This window comes from Poecilia reticulata, chromosome 16, assembly GCF_904066995.2.
Source record: "Poecilia reticulata chromosome 16, P_reticulata-male-v2, whole genome shotgun sequence".
Lineage (NCBI taxonomy): Eukaryota > Metazoa > Chordata > Actinopteri > Cyprinodontiformes > Poeciliidae > Poecilia > Poecilia reticulata.
In genome coordinates, this window is record NC_088845.1 from 2,482,671 (window position 1) to 2,506,150 (window position 23,480).

A 23,480-nucleotide genomic window follows, 5' to 3' on the forward strand; every position below is an offset into this window, starting at 1 on the left:
AGTTCCTCCAATATTTATAGGTATCTCCGTTTTCAGGCTAAGTAAGCTTTTCATGCAGAAACGCTGAGGAGGCAGTGAAACTTGGCATCGGTGAACGGTTTACTTAGTGAGAGCTGGATCTTCTTTCCCAGCATGCAACTGGCATGCAGGTATTCAGAAAACAATGTATAACTTTATGTTAAATAAGAAATCCCAACTATCCCAGTAATAAATAAGAAATCTACTACTGTTGTGACAAAAATAGTTCTGTAGTGGATAGACTGAAGTTTGTATCTTATGGTATGTGCAGGTTTTTAAGGTGAGTCCAGTAGGACTCTGGCCAAAGCTAGAAAAAAGGATTTCAGCTATATATTAACATTATTATTCAGTTTAGACACTATTATTTCAGTTTTTTCCCCATATTTTTCAGTTTTTTCACAATGTGCAAACAAAAACAATTTACTTTCCATGTAAATATTTAGGCCTAAATAATCCCAGATTATTTGCAGTTCCAGAAAATAAAAAATAAAAATTAGCCCGAGTTCGGTTTTTAAAGATTAAACGATGTAATTTGGATTTAGTTAGAAACCTTCCACATCAAGTAGTTTGTCATTAAGACATTCCAAGTAGAAAAAACACAGGCTATTGTTTAAAAGTAAAACTCCTTTGAAATGATGACAATAAACTAATAATTAAATACAGCCTAACTGAAAACTTAGCTTTAGCTTAGCAGCTGCTAAGCTAGTGCTATCTTAAGCTAGCGCAATTAGCCTACCAAAATAAAGTGGTAACATAAACAAAAACATTGTTGTATTGAAATGCCAGAGACATTATCTGTATTTTTTGGTGCTGCAGAATATGAAAGTAGGTCAGTTTTGCAGGAATGATGACATTTTTCAGTCTAATCTCAGTCTACTTGTGGTTTAGACGCTAACAAACTTTGATCATGTGGACATATTTTTGTCCTTTATTACACATTTCCCGGTGAGTCTGGGCTTTTCAAGAATCAAGATTTAATCCCAACTTTTGTTTTTGCTTTAAACATTTAAACTGACTTCTGAATTAGGTCTCTCTACTCTGACCTTATGTGTGTTTCTGCATATGAAAATAGGATGGACGGACGTTTCTAAATCTAATAATGAAGATTTACTCTAACTGCATTGAGACGCAGAGCAGAATTCATTTTTAAAGCTCAGTAGATATAATAAAAAAAGAAACGGTTCAAACCAACAATCCTTGACTCCTTGTTGTTGACCTGCTGCTGTTGTAAAATGCAAGACATGAGTGTCTGCAAGCCGAATATAGAAAAGCCACAACCGCATGATTATAGAGCACTGTGGGTGTTTCCAAACTAGAAAACCACCGAATCCGTTTCCTTTTTTCTACCAGGTTGTAAGATTTGTCATCAGAAGAGCTGGATGTTAAAACACTGCAGTCAAAATTAAGAGATGAACTTCTAATCCATAAATTACCACAAAATGTCTGTAATTCTAATGTATAAATTACTTTTTATCTCATTTTTATTTAAAAATAAGTTTTTTCTTTTTTTTCAGAATATTATGAGCCAACATCTTTCACTGAAAACAAAATGGAGGAAACTTTAAAACATAAACAAGTCTGCTAAACATCTGGGCCGTTAATAACCAGTTTATCTGCAAAACATGTTCATTATTATTAATTATGCATTTTAAAAAACATGCTGCCTTTAATAATGAGAAGATTTGCTGTTTATGAAACATGATGGAAGTTTTCCAGGCATTTTGCTCAAGAATGTAACTTAAAATAGAAATAGAGGCGTTTGTTGTTTACAGAAAGGAGATTAATAAACAATAATCAGTAAATCACAACAATATACAAATCATGCATTTAATCAAGATTTATTTATTTTGTTGGTTACAGGGAACCACATCAATAGAAAGTGTAAAAACTGTCACAAAATGTGTTATTGATTTTTTTTTTATATCAATTGAAAAAGAAACGTAACGATGACAGAACAGCAGAAAACCCTCAACTATGAAGTCAGTGCATCATACAGTCATATTCAATAAATCTGAATATTTTTAAAAGTTCATTAGTTTCATTAATAAATTCACCAAAAGTGACACATCATACAGATACATTTCACACAGACTGATATTTTTAAACCTTCTGTTAATTATTACAGATGAAAAAAACATTTTAAAACAGAAATGTGGGCTTAATTAATAAAAAGTATGCTTGATTCTTTTAAGCAGCTTACAATCTATTGAATATGACTGCATCGTCAGCAGGTAGTGTGAACATGAACGTCAGATTAGAAACATTTTGATAAAAACCCAAAATCCCCAAAAACCCAAAATGAATCAAAAATTCAACTAAACCTTTGAAAAGTGAATTTCAGCTGCACAAAACGCGAGACGTCAGAGCAGGAAGAAGCTTGGAGATGTTTGACGCCACTGAAAGCCGACAGAAGCTGGAGCTTCAGTGCTGATTAGTGGACAGAAAAAGAAACAATGCTCATTTTCTTTTAGGCCAAATAAGAATTAAAGGTGAAATCAAACGGAGGGTTTCCAGTTTTCTGTGGTTTTGATACAAACGGCCCGTTTAGGGTGAGCTCAGCTTCATCAGCGCCAGAACGTCCAAAACAATTTTCTTTTTCTAATGAAAACATGTCCAGGTTGAAACACTAAATCCTGCCAAAATCTTCTAAAGAGGAATATTATTATGAAACCTCAACAATTTGTTCTGAAAAAGGCAGAAGGAGATGTGTGTTTTTGTTTTTACACAATTAAAGGTATAAGAAAGGAATAAAACATTTTATAAAAGACCTTTTTTAGAGTGTTAACTTGTTTTCAGGACACCAGCCAGTGAGTAATGCTAACAGCTACACATAAACACAGCAGGCCAATAAAAACGGACAAAAACAATAAAACTGAAGTTGCTCTTGCAGAAGATGATTGTGTCATTTCTTAATTTATTAACTCAACGATGTCCATGTTGCTCTGCAGCTTTTTCTAAACTCTTCTTCTGTTGAACAATGCAAATTCATATGGATAAATAAATTTGCTTGTTTTTACCGTTTTATTTTTGTTTTGGGTTAGAAAAGCTGCAGCTACATGGATGCAGTTGGTTAAATAACATAAATCTTTGGAAATTTGAGTCTTTAATGTCTCCCTTGTTGAATGGCTTTGCTCTGATAGCTGTTAGCTTCACTCAGATCACATTAGGTACTTACACTCTCAACTTTATAATATCTAAAGGCACATTCTGAGGAATATCTGAATGAGGACGGCGGAGCAGCGTGGTGCTATAATTTGTGCAAACAGAGTTTTCTCTAAATCTTCAGGCTGAATGAACGCAGACGTAGAAGTTCTTGTGCTCCTCCCAGTAGTGCAGGTCGTCCTCGAAGCTCCAGGAGTAGCCCAGGTCTTTGCTGGTTTTGATGGTGTGGACGACGCAGTCGCCCGGCAGCTTCTCGAACAGGAACTCGGCTACTCCCACCACGGTGAGCTTCTTCTGACTCTGGATCAGCTGCTGGATGTGGCTCTTATCCACGGGTTCAGGCGAGGAGCTGAACGACACCCAGACGTTCAGTTTCTCGTCCGACGTGGGAACCTGGAAGCGGCTCTTCCCGGTGGCGCACTGGTAGTCCTTCTTGTTGGTGAACAGGCCAGTGGGAGACCTGAAGACGCGCACAGACCAGCCCACCCAGTCGTACTTCTTCTTTAGCTTCTCGATGATAGCGTCGGCTAGCTGCTGGTTGGTTAAGCCCTCCTGGTCTCTCACCAGACGGCGGGAGTCCTGTTCGGCCTGCTGAGGGAAGCTAACGATGCAGTCTTCGATGACGGCGTTCATTTTGGCTTGGACTTTGTTCATATTTTCCCCCCACTCTTTCAGAAGAGCCTCATCTTCGTCATAGCCTTTCAGGGCAGCGTGCCCCAAAAGCGCAATGAGCCCCACACAGAAGAGCTTCTTCAGCCGAGCACAAAAGTCCTCCATGGGTCGGCGGCTTTTCTCCTCGTAGTTCTGGATGATCTCAAGGATCGGCTCCCCGGAGAACGTTTCTCCGGTCACAGCGTTGTAGAGGATGTGCAGGTTCTTTTCTCCACCGGTTTTGGCGAAATGTTCCAGGAAAAGCTTCTTCTTCACCTCTCTGAACTTCGGCTTGGCGTTGAGGATGTCCATGTACTTCCTGAACTGGTTGGTGATGTTTTCCTCCACAGAGAAGTAGGCAGCGTCCACCCCGCTCTTCTTGATCTCGTCGTTGATCCGCTGCAGCTCCTCGGAGGCCACGTCCAGGCGGTCTCGGACCTTCTGGAACTGCTCCTTCATGAAGGCCGCCTCTTTGCTCTCCACGTTGTCCAGAGCCAGCTTGACAATGGGAGCGGCGATGGAGAACACGGGGAAGAGGTCTCCGGCGATGCTGGCCACCACTTCGGCTCCCTGTTCGAACACCTCCATCACCGTCTCCACCATGTCCTTCTTCTCCGCCACCAGCTTCTGTAACGGATTCGCCATCGTTGGCTGGTGTCTCACAAACTGTCCTGTGAACAGAAAGAAAACAGAAACTTACATTTTAGAAAGAGAAATTATGAGAAAACCGCAAAACACAAAATCTAGTTTCTAGTGCAAATATCTTAGTATACTTTAAATAAGACAAAACTAACTTATAAATAACTTTTCAGCAAGAAATACATGATACTGTTTACATCCAGGCAAAAAGGTATTTTACATGCTGTAGCCGCGCGGTAGAACCATTACTTTGGTACAACCAGTACTTTGGTAGAACCAGTACTTTGGTAGAACCAGTACTTTGGTACAACCATTACTTTGGTAGAACCAGTACTTTGGTAGAACCAGTACTTTGGTAGAACCATTACTTTGGTAGAACCAGTACTTTGGTAGAACCAGTACTTTGGTAGAACCATTACTTTGGTAGAACCATTACTTTGGTAGAACCAGTACTTTGGTAGAACCAGTACTTTGGTAGAACCAGTACTTTGGTAGAACCATTACTTTGGTAGAACCAGTACTTTGGTAGAACCATTACTTTGGTAGAACCAGTACTTTGGTAGAACCAGTACTTTGGTAGAACCAGTACTTTGGTAGAACCAGTACTTTGGTAGAACCAGTACTTTGGTACAACCAGTACTTTGGTAGAACCATTACTTTGGTAGAACCAGTACTTTGGTAGAACCATTACTTTGGTAGAACCAGTACTTTGGTAGAACCAGTACTTTGGTAGAACCAGTACTTTGGTACAACCATTACTTCGTCGCGCTGCTAAAGGTCAATAAGTTTAATTAAAGTAAATAATTCCTCCATGATGAAAATGTACCAGTTCCATTGGTACTTATAACTTGGGAAAAATGTTTAGTTATTAGCACTTAAAGGTTTGATCTCAATATTTTGTGACATCATTGTAATAATAAAATGACAATAAAAACTATTTATAAATAGTTTGTCTGTGACTTTAGAGTATTAACAGCCCCACAAACACAAATACTGCAGCTGAAAACTATTTATAAAACTCTTCTTTAGAACAACGGTCTCATAATGACTAAACTGCACCCTGTAAAGGTATTTAGTCATATTTACACATTTATTAATATCTATTCATGTTCTCACTGCACAAACGGTATAGAAAATAGTAAAAATAACAATCCTGATAAACTGAACAGCTTTTTTTAAAAACATGATATATGATGAGTGAAATAATCTGTCAATGCAACTAGTAACTTTTCATTAATATTAAGGAATTACTGACTTAATCTCCTATATCGTACTTTAAAGTCAGCTATAAGTTAGTTTTATCTTGCTCTACAAACTGGACCTAAATTACTTGGTAAGATTTTGTGTTTTTACAGTGTAATGATCGTTTCTGGTTCTGTAAATACACTTACGGCTCTGAAACGTCTCCAAACTGCAGCCTGCTCTCCTCGGTCTTCTAGAAAAACCTGATAAGAAGAGAGAGAAAGAGGCGAGTGAGCTTCGGTTTTAGCTGCTGGTCACACCCAGAGAGGAATGAGTCAATACTGATGACGCAACACCGATTTGGGCTGAACTGGTTTTACGTCATGCTGATGGTCTAACACAGTGGTGTCAAACTCATTTTTATTTTGGGCCGAATCAAAAATCTGAATGTTCTTAAAGGGCCGGTTGCACCAGAATCTATTGATAAAACCAATTTAACTGTTAAAATATCAATAAATAGCTGTTACTCCTGGATTTCTGATTATTTTAGTGTTTATTTTTGCAATCAAAATGACAGATTTTGTGGTGAATATTAAGAAATATTTGTAATTGTTATTTTTTTTACAGTATTTACGTTAAATGTGATTCTATCACTCGCTGTATCAGTTACGGATTCAATGTTTTTGACCAATTTTGAGAAAATTAGCAGTAAAATCAGGACAAAAATGTGGACATTTTTTGATTTTGTGTGATTTTTGCAGATTTGTGAAAAACTGGACGGACCTATTGATGTAATTTGGAGTCCAGAGGGCCACATAAAAAGCTACGGCGGGCCAGATTTGGCCCCCGGGCCTTGAGTTTGACACCTGTGGTCTAACATGATCAACCGAACTTAAATAATCCTGTCCCACTGCCCAGGTCACTCTTTTAAATTAATTATATATTCATCTTGGTTGGTTAAACATGAAAAAAAAACAAGAATGATGATCTTCTGATCCTCAGTAAGTCGGAGAAGCTTGAAGGATTCTAAAATAGTTTCTGAGTTCAGTTTAAAACTGTGAAACTTTCCAGGCAGGAGGAGAGAAAATTTGCAAGAATTTGAAACAAAAACATTCATTTCCAGTAATTAAAGTTATTTCTGAGTTGGAGCTAAACTTTAAATGCAATTCAGGAATGATGCACATAAACGTGGCTTCGCTGCATTTTCACAAAGCAGCAGTGAGAGATCTAGATTTTAATCGAAACATGTTTTCATGAACATGCTTTGCTTCTGTCTCACTTTATTCCACTTCAGCTGAAGTCGACTGAAGTTGGAAAATCCAGAAATAAAATGTGTCCCAGATTCCAGGAAACAGATAAAAAAAATCGCAGCTGGACATGTCCAGACATGTCCTTCTGCAGACCTGGAAACTTTGGAGGAAATCAGATTATGCCCTGAAAAAACATCAAATCTTACCAACTTTTTCCATCCGGTTTCTATCTCCGAACATCTGAGATGAGACAAAACTAACTTTACAGCAAGATATAGGAGCTTATTTAACGCAAGTAATTCATTAATGTTGGTTAGAAACTAATTATAAGTGACATAAATAGCCAGTAGAACAAGACATTTTAATTCAGAGTTTGGGAAAAATGCTGCGTTCCAATGGCAGATTGTTTCATTTAAGTTCCTCTAAATCTATTGCATTAAAAATTAGACCAGAAATACTCGTAAAATTTGGTGTTTTTGCAGTGAGGGACAGAATTAAGAGTATGAAGTTCCTGCAGCTGGCAGGTGTGTTTTATTCCAGGTGTGTTTTATTCCAGGTGTGTTTTATTTCAGGTGTGTTTTATTTCAGGTGTGTTTTATTCCAGGTGTGTTTTATTTCAGGTGTGTTTTATTTCAGGTGTGTTTTATTTCAGGTGTGTTTTATTTCAGGTGTGTTTTATTTCAGGTGTGTTTTATTTCAGGTGTGTTTTATTCCAGGTGTGTTTTATTTCAGGTGTGTTTTATTTCAGGTGTGTTTTATTCCAGGTGTGTTTTATTTCAGGTGTGTTTTATTTCAGGTGTGTTTTATTTCAAGTGTGTTTTATTTGCGTTGTGTTGCTCCCATTCTGGCTGATCTGATGGGGAAGCTGCAGCTTTTACCTCCTCCTCCTCCTCCTCCTCCTCCTCCTCCTCCTCCTCCTCCTCCTCCTCCTCCTCCTCCTCCTCGGTCAATATCAGAGCAGCGGGACGTGATTAAGTACAAGAGGTTAAACTTGCTGGACCAACCGGCGCATTTTCCAGTGAAACTCAGCAAGTAACCACGGCAACGAGACAACGGAAAACAAGCTGTCAGCTGGTTTGTGTCTCCCTGCCTCTGCTGACGTCGCTTCGTTCCCCGGGGGTTTATCTCTGCGGACCGCAGAGGCTGCGGGCGGCAGATAGCGCCCATTCCCGGCCCGATCCACCAAACAGCGCCGAGGGAGAACTGCAGACTGCTAACGAAGACGTTTCCAGAAACAGCCTTCTTTTTCTTTGCATTAAAGCTGCAGGATGGGACTTTTATAAAAAAAATAAAATATACTTTTTACACGCAGTGTCACCATGTGGTAACAGTTTAATATGAGACAGATGATCTGTCAACAGATCGATCTCCTCCACCTCCTACCTGAGCTGCTTTGTCTGAAGAAACGCACCAAAGCGGCCAAACACAGGCGGGTTTTAGTGCCGTCAATTTTTTAAACTTTTGATCAAAGCTTCTGTTAAACTTCCCACAATCCTTTGCTGGATCATGGTCACATGACCAAACAAAACCACATGACCAAGCTCCTGCTGAAACAGAATCAAGATGGGAATAAACACCAGTCCTTCTGCTTATCGGACCGATAGCGATGTTAGAAACATGAATAATATCGGCCGATACTGATGACGATATATCGCGCATCTGATGAATTTAATTTCCTTTTTTTTTAGTTGCAACTATTGTTTTCACATTTTGAACACTGCTGGAGAAAATCTAAACGTTTCCAGTCTGGCTGGAGTTCTGCAAACTCTTCACTAATGTGGCGATGAATACTAAAGCATCCCACATTTTACAGACTTTCATTTTTGTCATGAAAATAAGCGCAATTCTGGATAATTTTCTTTAATTCCACAATTATTTGCTATTTTGTGTTTATTAATGAAATTAAGTTTGTGACGCAATGGGAGAAAGCATAAGGATAACTTAAAATATTAACATTCATTTTAAAATACCATCGTTAAAACGTTTTCTGCAAAGATTTAAATGTCCCCACATGGTCAGGGTCGTATATTCCTGCAGAAAGAGGCAGAAGGTAAAGCTTTTACAGTAACTGAATCTGATTTGTGTGAAAAATCTCCATCCTCGCTGCTCAGCGTCTCACTTCCACCCAGAAGTGCTTTAAATAAATCACATTTTCAGAAACAGGAGCAGCGGATGCTCACAGAACACAGCTGGTTGGGGTTCAGGTTTTATCCCGATTCATGGAGAAAAATGTGACGTACACTAAAAAACTAAATCTTACCTACTTTTGTCTAATTTAGTGGAAATAACTTTGTACACTTGAAATAAGACAACTTAAGAGTAGCTTTTCAGCAAGCTAGCAGTTTGTTTTAAGATAATAATTGCTGAATGCAGATTATTTTTTATTACTTAAAACACTTTTCCTGTTTTAAGAGAAAAAACCGTGGAAGTACCGTAAAGCTTTTTGCATATGCATTCAAGAACTTTTGTCTTAAAACAAGTTTATTTGTCTTTCTTGAAGATTACTTTTAAGTTACTTTTGTCTTATTTCAAATGTGCCAAGATATACGCAATAGAAACTAGACAAATATTGCAATTTATAATAAAAATGATGCTGTATTACTGTTTTTAGCTGCTGTGAATGTTTTTATTTCAGACTGGGTGGGAGATGCTGCGATGATGCCTGGAGATCAACACATCTGCAACTTTAACAGATTATTTTATATAAAAATATCAGTTAATCTTAGAGTTGAGTTTCTTTGGTATTTATTCCTCTAATTCCTATCAAACTACCTGGAGGACGTCTCAGATTTTAACGTCACGCAGATAAAAGTTTACATCTTGGATTAGCAAGTTTTAGGGGAAGTTTTCAGAATGGGGACCATGCAGAAGGTTATGATGAAGGAGGGGAACATTAACTCAAGAACAAAATAAAAAACACCTTGAAATTCAACACAAACACATAAAAATTAAATTATTCTTTGCATTTGCACTTCTAAATTTGTTAAAAAAATGTACTATGCACATTTTCAAAACCCTTTCAAACAGCTCATAGTAGTTTTATGAACACAGAATTAAATGTCTAGCAGAATAAAATATAGATATAAGCCTACATATAAACAAACTACATGATTTGATTTCCAGACTAGATGACATTTATTTCAGTTTTAAGACATGAGACTTGATTTGGGTTTAACTTGTAAACATCCCTGACATGGCAAACTGTGACAGGCCTTTATCTGGCCTTTTTTATTTAAAAATGTAGAAAAATAAAAAACGAAACTCATAGAAACATCTTTAAAGAACTTAAAGAAATATTGAGCAGCATCACAACATTTGGAGAAAATCTGGGTAAAGAAAAAAGATAGAAAACTCATTTCCTTCGACATAAACAGAAAATATGTGTAAAGTTTTTGATAAAAGCAGGAACGTCTGATTAGAAACATATTTATGAGAGCAGCATAGAGAGCAGCACACAGTTCGGGTTTCATTCTGTCAGAGCAGTTTACCCAGTTCACCGCCCAGTCTGACCACTGCGGCGGAAATCCCTCCACCCCCTGTTAATGCAGCCTCTTAATGTAAAACGTATCGATCAGTCCGCGCTACAAGCCCTCTAATTGGATCATTTTACAGCAGAAGGCCCGCAGAGAAACAAACAAACAGCGCATGTTGGCAGATCTGCGGCGAGTTTCTGCGCAGCGCAACGAGGAGCGAAAAAGTTCCAGCAGACACTTCCTGGAAAAACTGAGCTGGCACCAAAAACCCCCGAAAACTTTTATATTTAGATTAAAACTGGAAACATTCGGCAGATTCTTTCCTTCACTCATCCAAATTCAACTTATAGAGCTGCGTTTTTATGGAATATGCGCTTAAAGCGAAAGAACTGCGCCGAAATGGGGGAAATGGCTCGATTATGTAACAACAGACTGGAATGAAGTCAGATCGGAAGAATCGATCAGATTATAATCCAACCAAACCGTCGCAGCTTTTTTCTATCTTTACTATGAAAGATTTGGACCAGAATCGGACTCACCTCGTAAAGTTTGCGGAAGAAATCTAAACTCCAGCCTGTTTGCCTTCCTATTGGTCATGTGGCTCTCATGTTACAGGGAAGAGGCACACCCTGCCTCACTGACAGCGAGGCTGGTGAAAAAAAGGGTGTTGCTCCTCAACCTAGCTGATAAAATGGCCCCGTTACTGCTAATGCCTAAAATTAAGGAGCAAATTACATATAATCAAGTTTTTAATGAGGTTTAGATCCCAAGAATGGGATTAAATCTCAGATTAATGATGACCAGATGACAAAGACTGCCTTATTCTGTTGTTTATTACAAATTAAAGTGAATTATACATATAATTCTGATTGTACTTGGTTTGTCCAGCTTTAATATATTGCACCAAAAGCATCATTTATGTATATATCATTAACAAACATAAAAAAAGATAACTTCTTCACATTCTGCATATCTGTGCTGTAATAAATCATCTTAATTATCAGACTAATGGCTCACCTGTTCTGGAGCTTTTAACCAGACATCTGATCTCCTGTAAAAGGGAAATTCTGAATATTTCTAATGAAGGTGGATTTTATTTTCACACAAACATTGACAATGAGACTCAGACTGGACGGACCAGAACATCAGAGCTTATGAATACATGAAAGAGACAATAAGTTGTGGTTTTCAGATGGCAGAGGCTCGTTGAAGCTGCTGAAAAAACCCCAAACTGATGTTACAGCTTCAGTTTGGTCTGCATTTTCAGGTTTAAAGTTGATTTTTTGATGCTTAACAGGAAGTAGCAAGATGCTACATAAGATAAACTGCAAATGATATTTATGTTTATTGTCATTTTTTAAGTTTATTTTGCCTAAACAGATAGATCTGAGTTCATAATTCTGCCAGAGCGTCATGTTGTTGGTTTGTTATTTCAGGTTTTCTGTTGCGTTAAAGCTAATGCTAATGCTAAAGCTAAAGGGCAAGTCCAAGGTCTGAGTCTGGGCGGACATTTTAAATCTTAGAACAACTCAAAAATAAAACGTTCACAAAAATAAAATAAAATAAAATAAAAAACTTGCAAGAAACATTTTTAGCACTCACATTCTCAGTGCAAAAAGGTCTTGAAATGCTATATTTTTTTATTTTTACACCAACATCACTGACCTCCTGAAGCAAACCTGATCCAAATTGTTTCTAAAGTAGCTTTTCTGTAACCTGGAACCAGATTTCTGGCTTTTCCTGGACTAGCCGTTAGCTTCAGTTCCTTTCTTTAAGCCAGGTGTCTGAAACTCCAGTCCTCAAGTCTCAACGTTTGGGTGCATTCCTGCTCCAGCATCTGGGTCAGACCAATAGTTAATGACCAGGCCTTTACAAAGCTTAAAATAAGGAAGTAATTCAGACGTTTAGTAGCAGGGATGCATCTAAAAGCGTTGGAGTTACAGACCAAATGAACCCAGTAAGCGCTAAACAGAAGCTGCCTTCTTCTGATCAAAGAATCTCAACACAGTTCTGCTGATAATTAAAACATTTTGACAGACTTTAATTACCTGTTATGCTCAACATGTTGTTTCAAACTCTTGACAGAAATGAATTAACGCCATAAATGAACCACGGATCTGTTGGAGGCATGTCCATTGTGGAGTGAGTCTGAATAAAAGGTGAAACTCTGGTAGATATCGAGTTTTCTGCTTAATGTCGACTCAAACGACATGAATGCAGAAAACCGGCTCTGAAATTTTCTATAAAAACCATAATTTGCGTAAGAGAAAACATTGAGAAGAAGTAGGAAGTTCTGCGAGACAAGGAATCACGAAGCAGTCCCCAAAGCAGATTATACACCATAAGATACAGATCCATACAGACTAGATGTCCTAAAGTCTGTCCTCTGAGTGCGTCCTCGTCCTGGACGTCTACTCTGGATGGATGCACAGGTAGGCCCGTTTGTGTTTCCCGTAGTAGTAGCAGTCCTCCTTGAAGTTGTTGGTCTCCACCACGGCCTTGTAGTGGCTCACGGCGTGGACCAGGCAGTTGGGGAAGGTCTTGTTCAAAGACAAAGCCACCGCCATCATGTTGCCCTTCAGCTTCTGCTGCTCGATCTGCTCCTGGATCTGACTCTTGTTGATGGGCTGCGGGTCGACGCAGAACGACACCACCACCTTGATCTTGCTCTTGGTCAGAATGTCAAACCAGTTGGCTCCGCCGCTGCCGTGGTACTTCTTTCCCGCCAGCCAGTTGAAGAAGAAAATGCGCTCTCGGTCTCCGAAGGCCCGGATGGACCAGCTCACCCAGTCGTACTTTTTAACCAGCGACTCCAGGAGGGATTTGGCGAACTCGGTGTCGACGGTGCCGGGGTTGTCCTGGAGCTGGTGCTCCAAGTCTGTCTTGGCCTGCGTGGCGAAGTTCTCGGTGCAGTCGTCCACGGCCGCTTTCATGCGTTTCTCCACGTCCTCCATTCGGTCTTGCCACTTCTTCACCATCTCCTCACCGACGATTCCCTCCTTGAGCGCAGCGTGGCCCATGACGGCGATGATGCCCACCACGAACAGCTTCTTCAGCCGAGCGCAGAAATCCTCGACCGCCCTCCTGCCCCGCTGCTCGGTGGAGAGCACCGTGTCCAGCATGGGGTCTCCTGACGTGTTCTCGCCCTTGACGGCGTTGTAGAGGGCGTCCAAGTTCAGGTCGCCGTCCGTGTTCTCGTAATGGCTCAGGAACTTCTCCTTCTTCTTCTCCCTGAACTTCGGCTTGGCGTTGACAAAGTCCTGAAACTTTTCGTACTGACTTATAATCTGCGCCTCCCGGTCAAAGTTCTGCTTGTTCATGGACGTTTTCTGCAGCTCCAGGGCGAGTTTGTCGATCTCGTCTTGGATCCCCTCCAGTTTTGAGTTGACTTTTTCGAACTGCTGAGTCAGGTAGCGAGCTTCCTTGCCGTCCGGGTTGCTGAGGAGTTCGGCGGAAGCCACGAAAACGGCCTCCAGGATGGGGTGAAGCTGGCCCACGGTGGCGGCCAGCACCTCGGAGGCTTGGCCCATGATCTCCACGCCTTTCTCGATCTTGTCCCTGTTTTCAACGAGCCAGTCTGCCACACTATTCATCTCTAAGTTTGTCACAGTAACCAAAACTAATCAGAAATCCAGAGAGTTTGCTGGTGCCTGAAAGGAGAGAAAACACGGAAAAAACCCTTGTAAAGTTCATTATAATTTGAGTTATTTAAAACTACTTTCAAACTTTCAGTATCCAGCTTTTATAAAAAATGTTTTTCTTTTCTTTTTCAGATATTTGGTGAAACTGTCACCATTTTGTGACAGATAATCTGTGAAAAGATTGATCTCCACTTTCTCCCTGAGCTTCTATTGCTGTCTACAGAAATGCATCAAAATCAACCAATCAGAGCCAGGAGGAGGAGCTTAGCGCTGTCAATCATCCTCATGTATGTACCAACATTCTAATGGTGGAGAAACAGCTTAAGATTACAGGAAAACCGTCATCAGTGTCTGTGCTCACCTTAGCATTCATGACAGACTGCTAGCTGCAGCGTAGCAGAGAGCAGCGCCACACAAGGGGTGATTGACAGCGCTAGTCAACACTGGCAGAAGGCATAACAAACTGTCATGACATGGCGACATTTTTGATAAATATGTTAAAAAAATGTTTTATAAAGTTACAAACTGCAGCTTTAAGAGTCAAAGTAAACAGACAGGTGACGTCTGTTTACTTCGTTTTACGTTTTTTTTCCTAGAGGACAAACGAACACTACAATAAACGAAAGGCTCGATCATGTCAGTACATGTTGGCATCCAGTTTCAAGCCGCGCCCTCACAGCCGCGCTTAATGACAGGGACTTCTCAGGCCTCCATGGCTTTGACAAACATCACAAAAAAAACTCAAAAAGGCACAAATGATTCACTTCTGCGCAGAAACAGAAACAGAAATCAACGGTGATGCGTGTACAGATGGATTATGATGCGAGTTATTGCACAACGTAGCAGCGCTGGCCCAGTGGGAACGTTACTTTACTGCCCCAACAGCCAAGGCCCAAAGCAAACACAGATGTTCAGAGCAGGGGGAAATCAGGGTTTATATCAGTAAAATCGTTTGTTTTTCAATGTAAAATACTCTGGAGAGATGAGCACAATCATTTCATGAAACAGGCACACCCAAATCTCTCCCGCTGCACTTGTTCATGACTTTATCCACCCCTCTCTCTTCAGCTTAATTAGCACCAAGTCATCTGAAGGCCTCTCAGTCCTAACATGGAGGAAAGTCCAGATGTGTGTGTAGCAACAGACTCACCAATTATTACAGCAGAGATGAGATCACTGGTGTCTTTTTCAGCCTTTTCCCAACACCGTGCTAATTAGACTCACATTATTCAGTCACATGTCCTTTTACAAACATCCACATGTGAGCCAGCTGATGAGAATAAAATCAGTTAAAGCCAGCTTTAAAAATTTAAAATGACGCAACACGCTCAACTTTGTGATTAATGTGTGATTGTGTTGTTTAATGCTGGGAAATAAGGTCACATTTAGGAAAAAGTTTTGTTCGTTGGAGCTAAGCTCATCTAATGAAAAGGAAAAAAAAAAAGGCGAGTCCGTCTGAGCACTTGATCAAACACTGGTCAGGTTATCTGCTTCAGCAGAGACCACAGCAGTGTTTCAGAAAACCACAGCAGAGAACGCCGCTTCACGAAAAAACGTTTTACATTTACAATTTAAAAAGGAAAAGAGCAGCACAAATTCTGGTTTCTTTCACCGTTTCTGTGCTTTTATCTACAAAACAGAGTCATGATAAAAAAAACTGAAACGGTAAAACTGCAAGTAACTGAATAAAATCTTAAATGTCTTTCTTTCTTTCTCTCTTATCCTTTTTTTTCTATCTTTCTGTTAAATAAATGATAAAAACTCACCTTTTTGGCTAAATACTCCAGTGGGCTGCAGTCCAGTTATCCAGAAGTCCAGCTGCGCCTGTGAGCACCAGCTTCCTTGGGATTTATTTATACTCTCTCTCTCTCTCTCTCTCTCTCTCTCTCTCTCTCTCTCTCTGTGCCTGTCTCTCGTCACTCCTCCTTTTGAAATTCCTCCTCCATCCCGTTCCAGCATTCCACCAGAACCCACTCCACAGAGACTGACACAGATAACATCCTGTAAACACTCCCCCATGCAGGGACTCCGTGCACCCTGGGAAAATCTGCTCTGATGTGATGGACAAAGAGAGAGAGAGAGAGAGAGAGAGAGAGAGAGAGAGAGAGAGAGAGAGAGAGAGAGAGGGAGAGGGGGAATAAAAAGGAGACCAGTCACTGCAAAGCTCGGAAAAGTGGCCCATCAGGACAAAAAGCTTCTTGTTGCGGCTCAAACGTGTTGCCATGGACACCGGACCGGCTTCTCTGAGCTGGGCTCGCTTTAAAACCGACCCGGCTGAGGAAACCCACTCTTCTTTCTGATGCGACCCAGTAGAAAATGTTTCCCTTCTAGAAAAGACACATTTACACATCATAGTTTTGTTTCTCAGTCCTGTTTTTGTTGCTGACTCAAAAATGTGGCGAGTTTTCTGGAATTCAGTTCAAACCATCCAAAAACATCACACCAGGGATTTCTGTCTAGTTTCTAGTGCAAATATCTTATTACATCTGAATTAAAACAAAACAAACATACTAGTAACTTTACAACATGAGACTGGAGTTTATTTTATTTAAATATTTCTTTAAAATTTATGAAAAGTTCAACTTGGAACTGGTTCTTTTTTAACTCAAAGTTAAGTATTTATCGACCTGAAACAAACTTATGTGCTAAAAAGTTACTTATAAATTAGTTTTGTGTTATTTAAAGTGTAATAAGATATTTGGACTAGAAACTAGACAAAAATACTTGATATTACTTTACTTTTTTGCAGTGTCTTTAATCTGCTACTGTAAAATTTCCTCAATAATTAAATGTTGGAAATTTTACACAAAGTGTCTCAAACAAAACTTGACTATAAGATTAAGTTTAATTTTTACAGTTTACGACATATTGCATCTAAAAAAAACAAAGATAATTGCAGTAAAAAGCCAAAATTTCCATCCATTTTTGTTAACTTTCCAGAAAATATGTGGAAATATTGACCTAAATCTGTGAATCTACTCAGTTGTGCCGGATGTAAGCGTAGCGAAGAGTCCTTGAGTCCCAGCTCAGGCTGGTGAAAGACAGTCTCTGTCTCTGAGGATCCACCATGACGGCCTCGGTGTTTTACAGTCGGCCTTTAATGGACGGCAGGCGGGAAGCGGAGGAAACGCTGGCCGTAGCGAACTGGAGCTGGTCAGCAGATCGTGTTCCTGCATCGTCTCGCTGTCAGATCTCACACTCAGCTCCGCCACCGGAAAGCAGACGCCAGCTTTCGCAGGGACTCAACAACATGTGGCCTGACAGAGCAGCTGAGGCCGGACTGTCACGCCGAATGGGTTGTTCTGCTGCAGGTTTGTTTTCTCTGAAAGAACGGAAAGAAAACACAAAATGCTCTGACATTTTGGAGCTTTGATCGAACAACGCGGAGCGTTTCCAGCGTCAGAGGAACGCTGAGCTTGTTGGAAAATTGTTGTTTGTGGTTTCAGGACCTTCAGGTGGAAACGTTGATGGGAATACTTGAGGTAATGAGAGTCAGCTGAGGGGAGGGAGGCAGAAAACTGCTGGCTTCAGGTAGAAAACAGTCATAGGAACATCATCAAAAAACTCATTTGATTTTTTATTTGATAAAAACCGACATTTTTAGATGAGCAAAAATTAGTTGAACTTGATACACTATAAAAACACAAAATGACGCCAAGTATTTTTGTTCTAATGTCCAGAGCAAATACCTCAGTAAACCTGAAAGAAGAAAAAACTAACTTAGAAGTAACTTTTCAGAAAGACATAGGAGTTTAAGTCAGTAATTCTTTGATTTATTGATTTACAAAAATAAATTCATGTTTTGAAAATATTTAAATTAATTTAGATGCACTTTTTATATTACTGTCTTCTGATGAGCTTTCCATCTGAGCTCTGCAGAGACTGAGAACCACCTCATGTCAACCAGAATATATCCAAGCCTGCTATTGGAAAGTTGAGTGGAAGGAAAAAGTGTGCTATAGAAAGGCGCACAAGCAAAATAGAGAACTACAGCCTTGAAAAGATTGTGAAGCAAAGTCCACTGATGAGAGTGAGGAAGTTTTGCAAAGAGCGAATGGCAGCTGGAGTCAAAGCGACCGCCAGACGGAACCAGAACCGTCACAGTCCAGGAGCCATTTCATCTCTGGGTTCTGGTCCACTGGGTTTTAAAAAGTCCAAAGTCACAGCAGCCATGGAGCAGGACACGTTACAGCACGTTATTCTCCCTTCTGCTCCAGGCTTTATGGAGATGCTGATTTAATCGTCCAGCAGGATTTGGTACTGATCCACAATGGTAAAAACACCAGAACCTGCTTCAGTCACCATGGCAACTGAAGCAGGTAGTTTGACTGACCCGCGAACTAGTCCGACCACTTTCTGTAATAAATCAGCTTTTGGTTTGTGGTCATTCAGACAGAACTGCTTTCTCTTGTTTTCTGCCTTCTGAACATGAAACAATGTTTCATTATTTTGCTTCATCAACAAGAGAAAATTAGAAAATATAAATGGCAAACAAAATGTTACCAAATAATCTCAAATATCTTTGTACACTTGAAAAAAGTAACTTACAAATAACTTTTCCACTAGATATTAATAGAAAGTATTAGTTTTTAGTTGCTTTCACTTATAACACTCTAACAAGTTGTTGTTTTATGTATTTCTAACTGGTTTTAATAATTTTTTGCAAAGTCCAGTTCCTGTTTGTGTCTGGAAGCTGGGATGATAAATGAAGAATAAATAATGTTTGTTTTTATGGGATTGATTGGTGACATACTAAAGTAAAAAAAAGATTCAAACTCAAAGGACTGAAGTGTAAAACAGAGTTAGAAATGTTGAACTGAGTGTTGCACACATACCTGATTGCTGCCATCTCATAAAAATAAAACTATATTTGTTTGACAGGTTTTCTCCTCCCATCCTCTATCATTAAAGTATTGCTTCATTACTGAAAGTTCCTGTGGGAAAGGAGGGATTCAGTAACTGTCGTTTTGGATTTGGTGGACTCCCATGGGAAAATAAATATGGGCGGGGCTTTAAAAAGAAAAACCTGTTCCTGGAGAAACAGATCCTCCACGGCTGGATTTCACCAGAGGCTAAAACACAACAGGAAGAAACGAACGAGTTACTCACAAAATCACTTTTAAATCCAAATGAAATGCAGAGCTTCTGCTTTAAATTGGGTTAATTTCTCCTACTCATTCAAACTGAACTAAAATGCAGAATGAGTGTTTCAGTCAGCTCAGACTTTTCCAGCCCTTCAGCCTCTTGTGAGGAAACATTCAGAAGTGAAAAGATGCTGGCAACAGACATGAATCAACGCACTGCAAAAACACTAAATGTTAACAAATATTGGTCTAGTTTCTGGTGCAAACTTGGAATAAAACCAAATTAACTTAATAGGGAGAAAATCAATCAATAATTCATTAATATTAATGAAAAATTCTAGTTTATCTGGCAGATTATTTCACTGATACGTTATTTTTTCATATGTGGAATAATCTTCGAGTGGAACTACTAATTTTTCATCAATATTAACGAATTATTGACTAAAACTCCTATTTCTTGCTGAAAAGTTACATCTAAGTTACTTTTGTTTTATTTAAATGTGCAAAGTTATTTGCACTAAAAACTAGACTGAAAAAACTTGGTAAGATTTAGTGTTTTTGCAGTGCGTCCTTCTTAGTTCAGTAAAATAAAATGCTGAATGATGTGTTTCAGTGTAAAATACATGTAGCAGACTCAGGAAGTGTTTACATCCCTGCTGATGTTTTTTTAATGTTTTGAAAATAGTCCGTTGTATTTTTTTTATTCATATATATATATGCTGAACATTTTTTTATTCATCCTACTTTGTAACACATTTCTCTGAATTTTAGCATGCTATTCTTAGTAAGTGAACAGTTCGCTTTTCTCATGTTGTAACCTTGAACTTTAGCTGAATTTTCATACTGTGGAACAATAAGAACTTTTTACTCTATTGACCCTTTGGACGTGACGTCACGCTCTCCAGAACCGTGAACAGCTCAGGTCGGATTCTTTTTCGAATGTGACCCATATCAGATACGTATCCGATTCAAATGTGACCATAACGTCCCGGTCGAATTCATCCGAACTGAACGTCACTGATTTTCAACAAATCTCACTATTCTGCGTCCTGATACGCGCAAGCGGGAAGAAAAACAACAACCATGACGGACTATATGAGGATTAAGTTGTTAATTTGCTGCTACGGCCGGATAAAAACTTCAGACATGTGAGCTAAGCTCCAACGTTAGCCTCCATGTTTACTTCCGCAAACACTGAGCTCTTCTTCTTCTTCTCATGGCGGTTGGCAGAACACTGAGAACGCTGACGCTATTGCGCCCTCTGCTGTGCATGCGGGACACTTTCAGGTCGTTTGCCCGTTTACACTGCAGAACACATACAGGTCGCATTTACTGGCAGTGTGAACGGCCCAGGTAAAAATAATCGGAAGTGCCAAAAAAATCGGAATTGAGTCACTTCAGGCTGCAGTGTGAACGCACCCTTATTGTATAACTTTTAACGAGGAAAGATGGCGGCGATGGATTGCAGCCGTCAATCATAATGACTGTCAGCCCTCGGTGTAATCTCGGATTTACAGGAAATACAAGGTAAGAAAACTAACGTTCATATACTTTATGAGCATAAGTGATTAGAAAGATGTCAAATATCGAACTATGGGGAAGGTACGCCTAATCGTTACCATGGAGACAGTGCCGCACCGTCATGTAGCCTAGCACGTGTGGTTAGCATGTCGTCCTTTGTATGTTTTTAAGGGGAAACGCCGCTTATGACAACATGAGAAAAGCGAACTGTTCACTTACTAAGAATAGCATGCTACAATTCAGAGAAACGTGTAACAAAGTAGGATGAATTAAAAAAAACTTCAGCATATATATGAATAAAAAAATACAACTGACTATTTACAATACATTAACAAAACATCAGCAGGGATGTAAACACTTCCTGAGTCTGCTACATGTATTTTACACTGAAACAAATCAATCAGCATTTTATTTTACTGAACTAAGAAGGACGCACTGCAAAAACACTAAATCTTACCAAGTTTTTCCAGTCTAGTTTTTAGTGCAAATAACTTTTCACATTTAAATAAAACAAAACTAACTTAGATGTAACTTGTGGAGTGAATTCAGGAAAAGTTAGTAATTTGATCAAAACGAGGAGGGAGGAGGAACAGTTCGGTTTCTGAGCGCCATTTATGAGCCACAACCAGGTGTGTTACCTTCACAGACAAATCAGCTCGACTCCAACAAGTATGAATAAACTGGCAAAAACAACTTTGGAAATTGTGAATAAACTGAAGGCCTTCGCTCTTAAATCCATATTTACTAGGTTAGGCAATATGAGGAGAAGTAAATGGTAAATGAACTGATTGAACTTATTTAGCGCTTTATCCATTTTTGACCACTCAAAGCGCTTTACACTAGAGTCACATTCACCCATTCACACTCACAAACGCTCACACATTCATACATCCATACGCAGCTCAGTAGGCAATAGGGCTTATTCACAGTTGCATTATATTAACATCCATAATATTTAAACTTTATGCTGCTGTAAATGTGGCCCTTCTGGCTGTTGAACCTCAGATAGTGTAGGAGTAGTTTGGGTTTTGTTCTGACTGTGTTTACAGGATCTGGAGGAGATTTATGATCATCTGAGTCATTTGTGTCGGGTCGCTGTAGAAGAACAGTGGAGTGCTTTTGAGAGCTATCCCGTAATTAGGTTTAACTCCACTGTAAAACCTAATTAGTCCTTTAAAAATATATGCAAACTTGTTGTGTCAAAATGTTTTATTAAATTAGGATTTGATTCTCTGACCTCTGATAAGCAGGAGACAATAGTTGGATATTTTCCAGCTTTTTTAGTCCAAAATCCATCCATCTAGACATTGAATTCATTTCATTCAAAAATGTCTCATGCCTTCAGTGGAATATTGTCTGAGTAATCGGCTGGAAAACTTGGTTCCTTTGACGCACACTTTGGTTCTGCTTTTAAGCTCAGTTTTATTCTTACCTTTATTTTACATTTTTCCTCAGTCAGTGAGTAATTTCCCAAGCTTGTCCTTTTCTAATTTACCTATTTTTCAAGCAGCATTCTCAATCAGTCCAAATGTAAATACAGAGTTTCTGACTGGTAGGATTGTCGTACGTTTGAGTTTTCGTCATTTATCGACTGGATTCAGGCGATCCGTGTGACGTTTTGCTCTGTTGCCATGTGATTTAGTCTTGGATCCAGAGACCAGGATGTTTCCGTTGCATCTCTCCAGGCGTTTTGCTGTCCTTCACATCCTCCTGTAAAGATTGCGCCTCATCAGCGCTTTTGCCTGTCTTGACTTGAACATAAGAACCTGCCGGCTAATCGAGTCCACGGCTTTCTGACCACTGAAAGCTTTTCAACCACAAACCACATCCATCCATTCTTATACACGCCAGTATGACTGCTTACGATGGAATCAAACTGCCAACCACTCGTTCATGGCTGTAATTTCTGGAAATCGCAGAAAAACTCAGGGGCAAAAACTGGGAGCGAGCTGCCTTGTATGGAAAAAATGTCTTCTGGATTCGGTCTAGTTAAAGTTGCAGCAACTATTTCTTCTGGAGTGAATGAACGCGACGCATTAATTCCATTTTTTTCTTCCATTTACTGTTTGGTTTATTTTTAAACTGTGGAAGTGTGTTAATCTACACCCTGTTCAGCCTCAACCCTTTCACAGGACGCCTTTCAGAAAAATCCATTACAACTTATCATAGAGCCAGAAAAAAATAAGTTACACCTGGAGGTAAAAATAAGGTTTGTTTGTCCGAAGCTTCATCTTGTGCCAATAAAAAGAAACCCGGTGGCATTTGGTCGACTCTTAGCTTTTGGACTGTTTGGTAAAACTTGTTCTGCAGCACAGACAGGTTCTCCCATTTGTATTGTTCTGGATATGCAGTAGAGGTTATTGTTTTCAAATCTTCCACTGCAGTAAGTTAGTAATTGTCTGGTGACAATTGATCATGATGTGAATGCTAATTGATTTCATTTTGATGCTCAGGGCCAATGATGTGATTGTTTCTCGGGACTTTGAATTAAAGCTGAACCAGGCGTTTTAGGCATTGAGCCACTCTGGAGTTCATTCTCCAGTGATCAATATAAGAATTATTTATGTTATAGAGCCACATCACAAGCTAACGCTAAAGAACTGGTGCTAACCATGCTACGTCTTAGTTATTTGTAAAAATGGTAGACACAAATATTGAAGAAATGACTTTGGTTTAGTAGCTGTTGTGCTAAAACGGCATGCTAATGGATAAGCTGCATGTTTTAGAAAGTATTTGTTAAAAATATTTTGTACCAATTTGTAGATGTGGAATATTTTTAGCTCATGCATGAGAACAACAAAGAGGGAGTCTTTAATATTTAATTGCTTTTGTGACTAAGATGAAGGATTAGCATGCTTC

General features: G+C 39.3%; 1 protein-coding gene across 4 annotated transcripts; it reads right to left on the reverse strand.

Moving 5' to 3' along the window:
* Positions 1–1,840: 1,840 nt before the first annotated feature.
* On the reverse strand, positions 1,841–16,151 carry rpz5 (rapunzel 5). 4 transcript variants are annotated; one of them, XM_081616918.1, is made up of 3 exons: positions 15,783–16,151; positions 5,862–5,915; positions 1,841–4,502 (listed from the first exon to the last, which is right to left on the reverse strand). In XM_081616918.1, exons 1-3 carry the CDS (start codon positions 16,033–16,035, stop codon positions 3,301–3,303), a joined length of 1,509 nt encoding a protein of 502 aa, XP_081473044.1. In that variant the 5' UTR covers positions 16,036–16,151; the 3' UTR covers positions 1,841–3,300. The 4 variants fall into 4 exon arrangements, with proteins under 4 accessions (XP_081473044.1, XP_081473045.1, XP_081473046.1 ...); XM_081616919.1 differs by lacking the exon at positions 15,783–16,151 and adding an exon at positions 10,915–12,791; XM_081616920.1 differs by lacking the exons at positions 5,862–5,915; positions 15,783–16,151 and adding an exon at positions 10,915–12,791.
* Between the last annotated feature and the right edge of the window lie 7,329 nt (positions 16,152–23,480).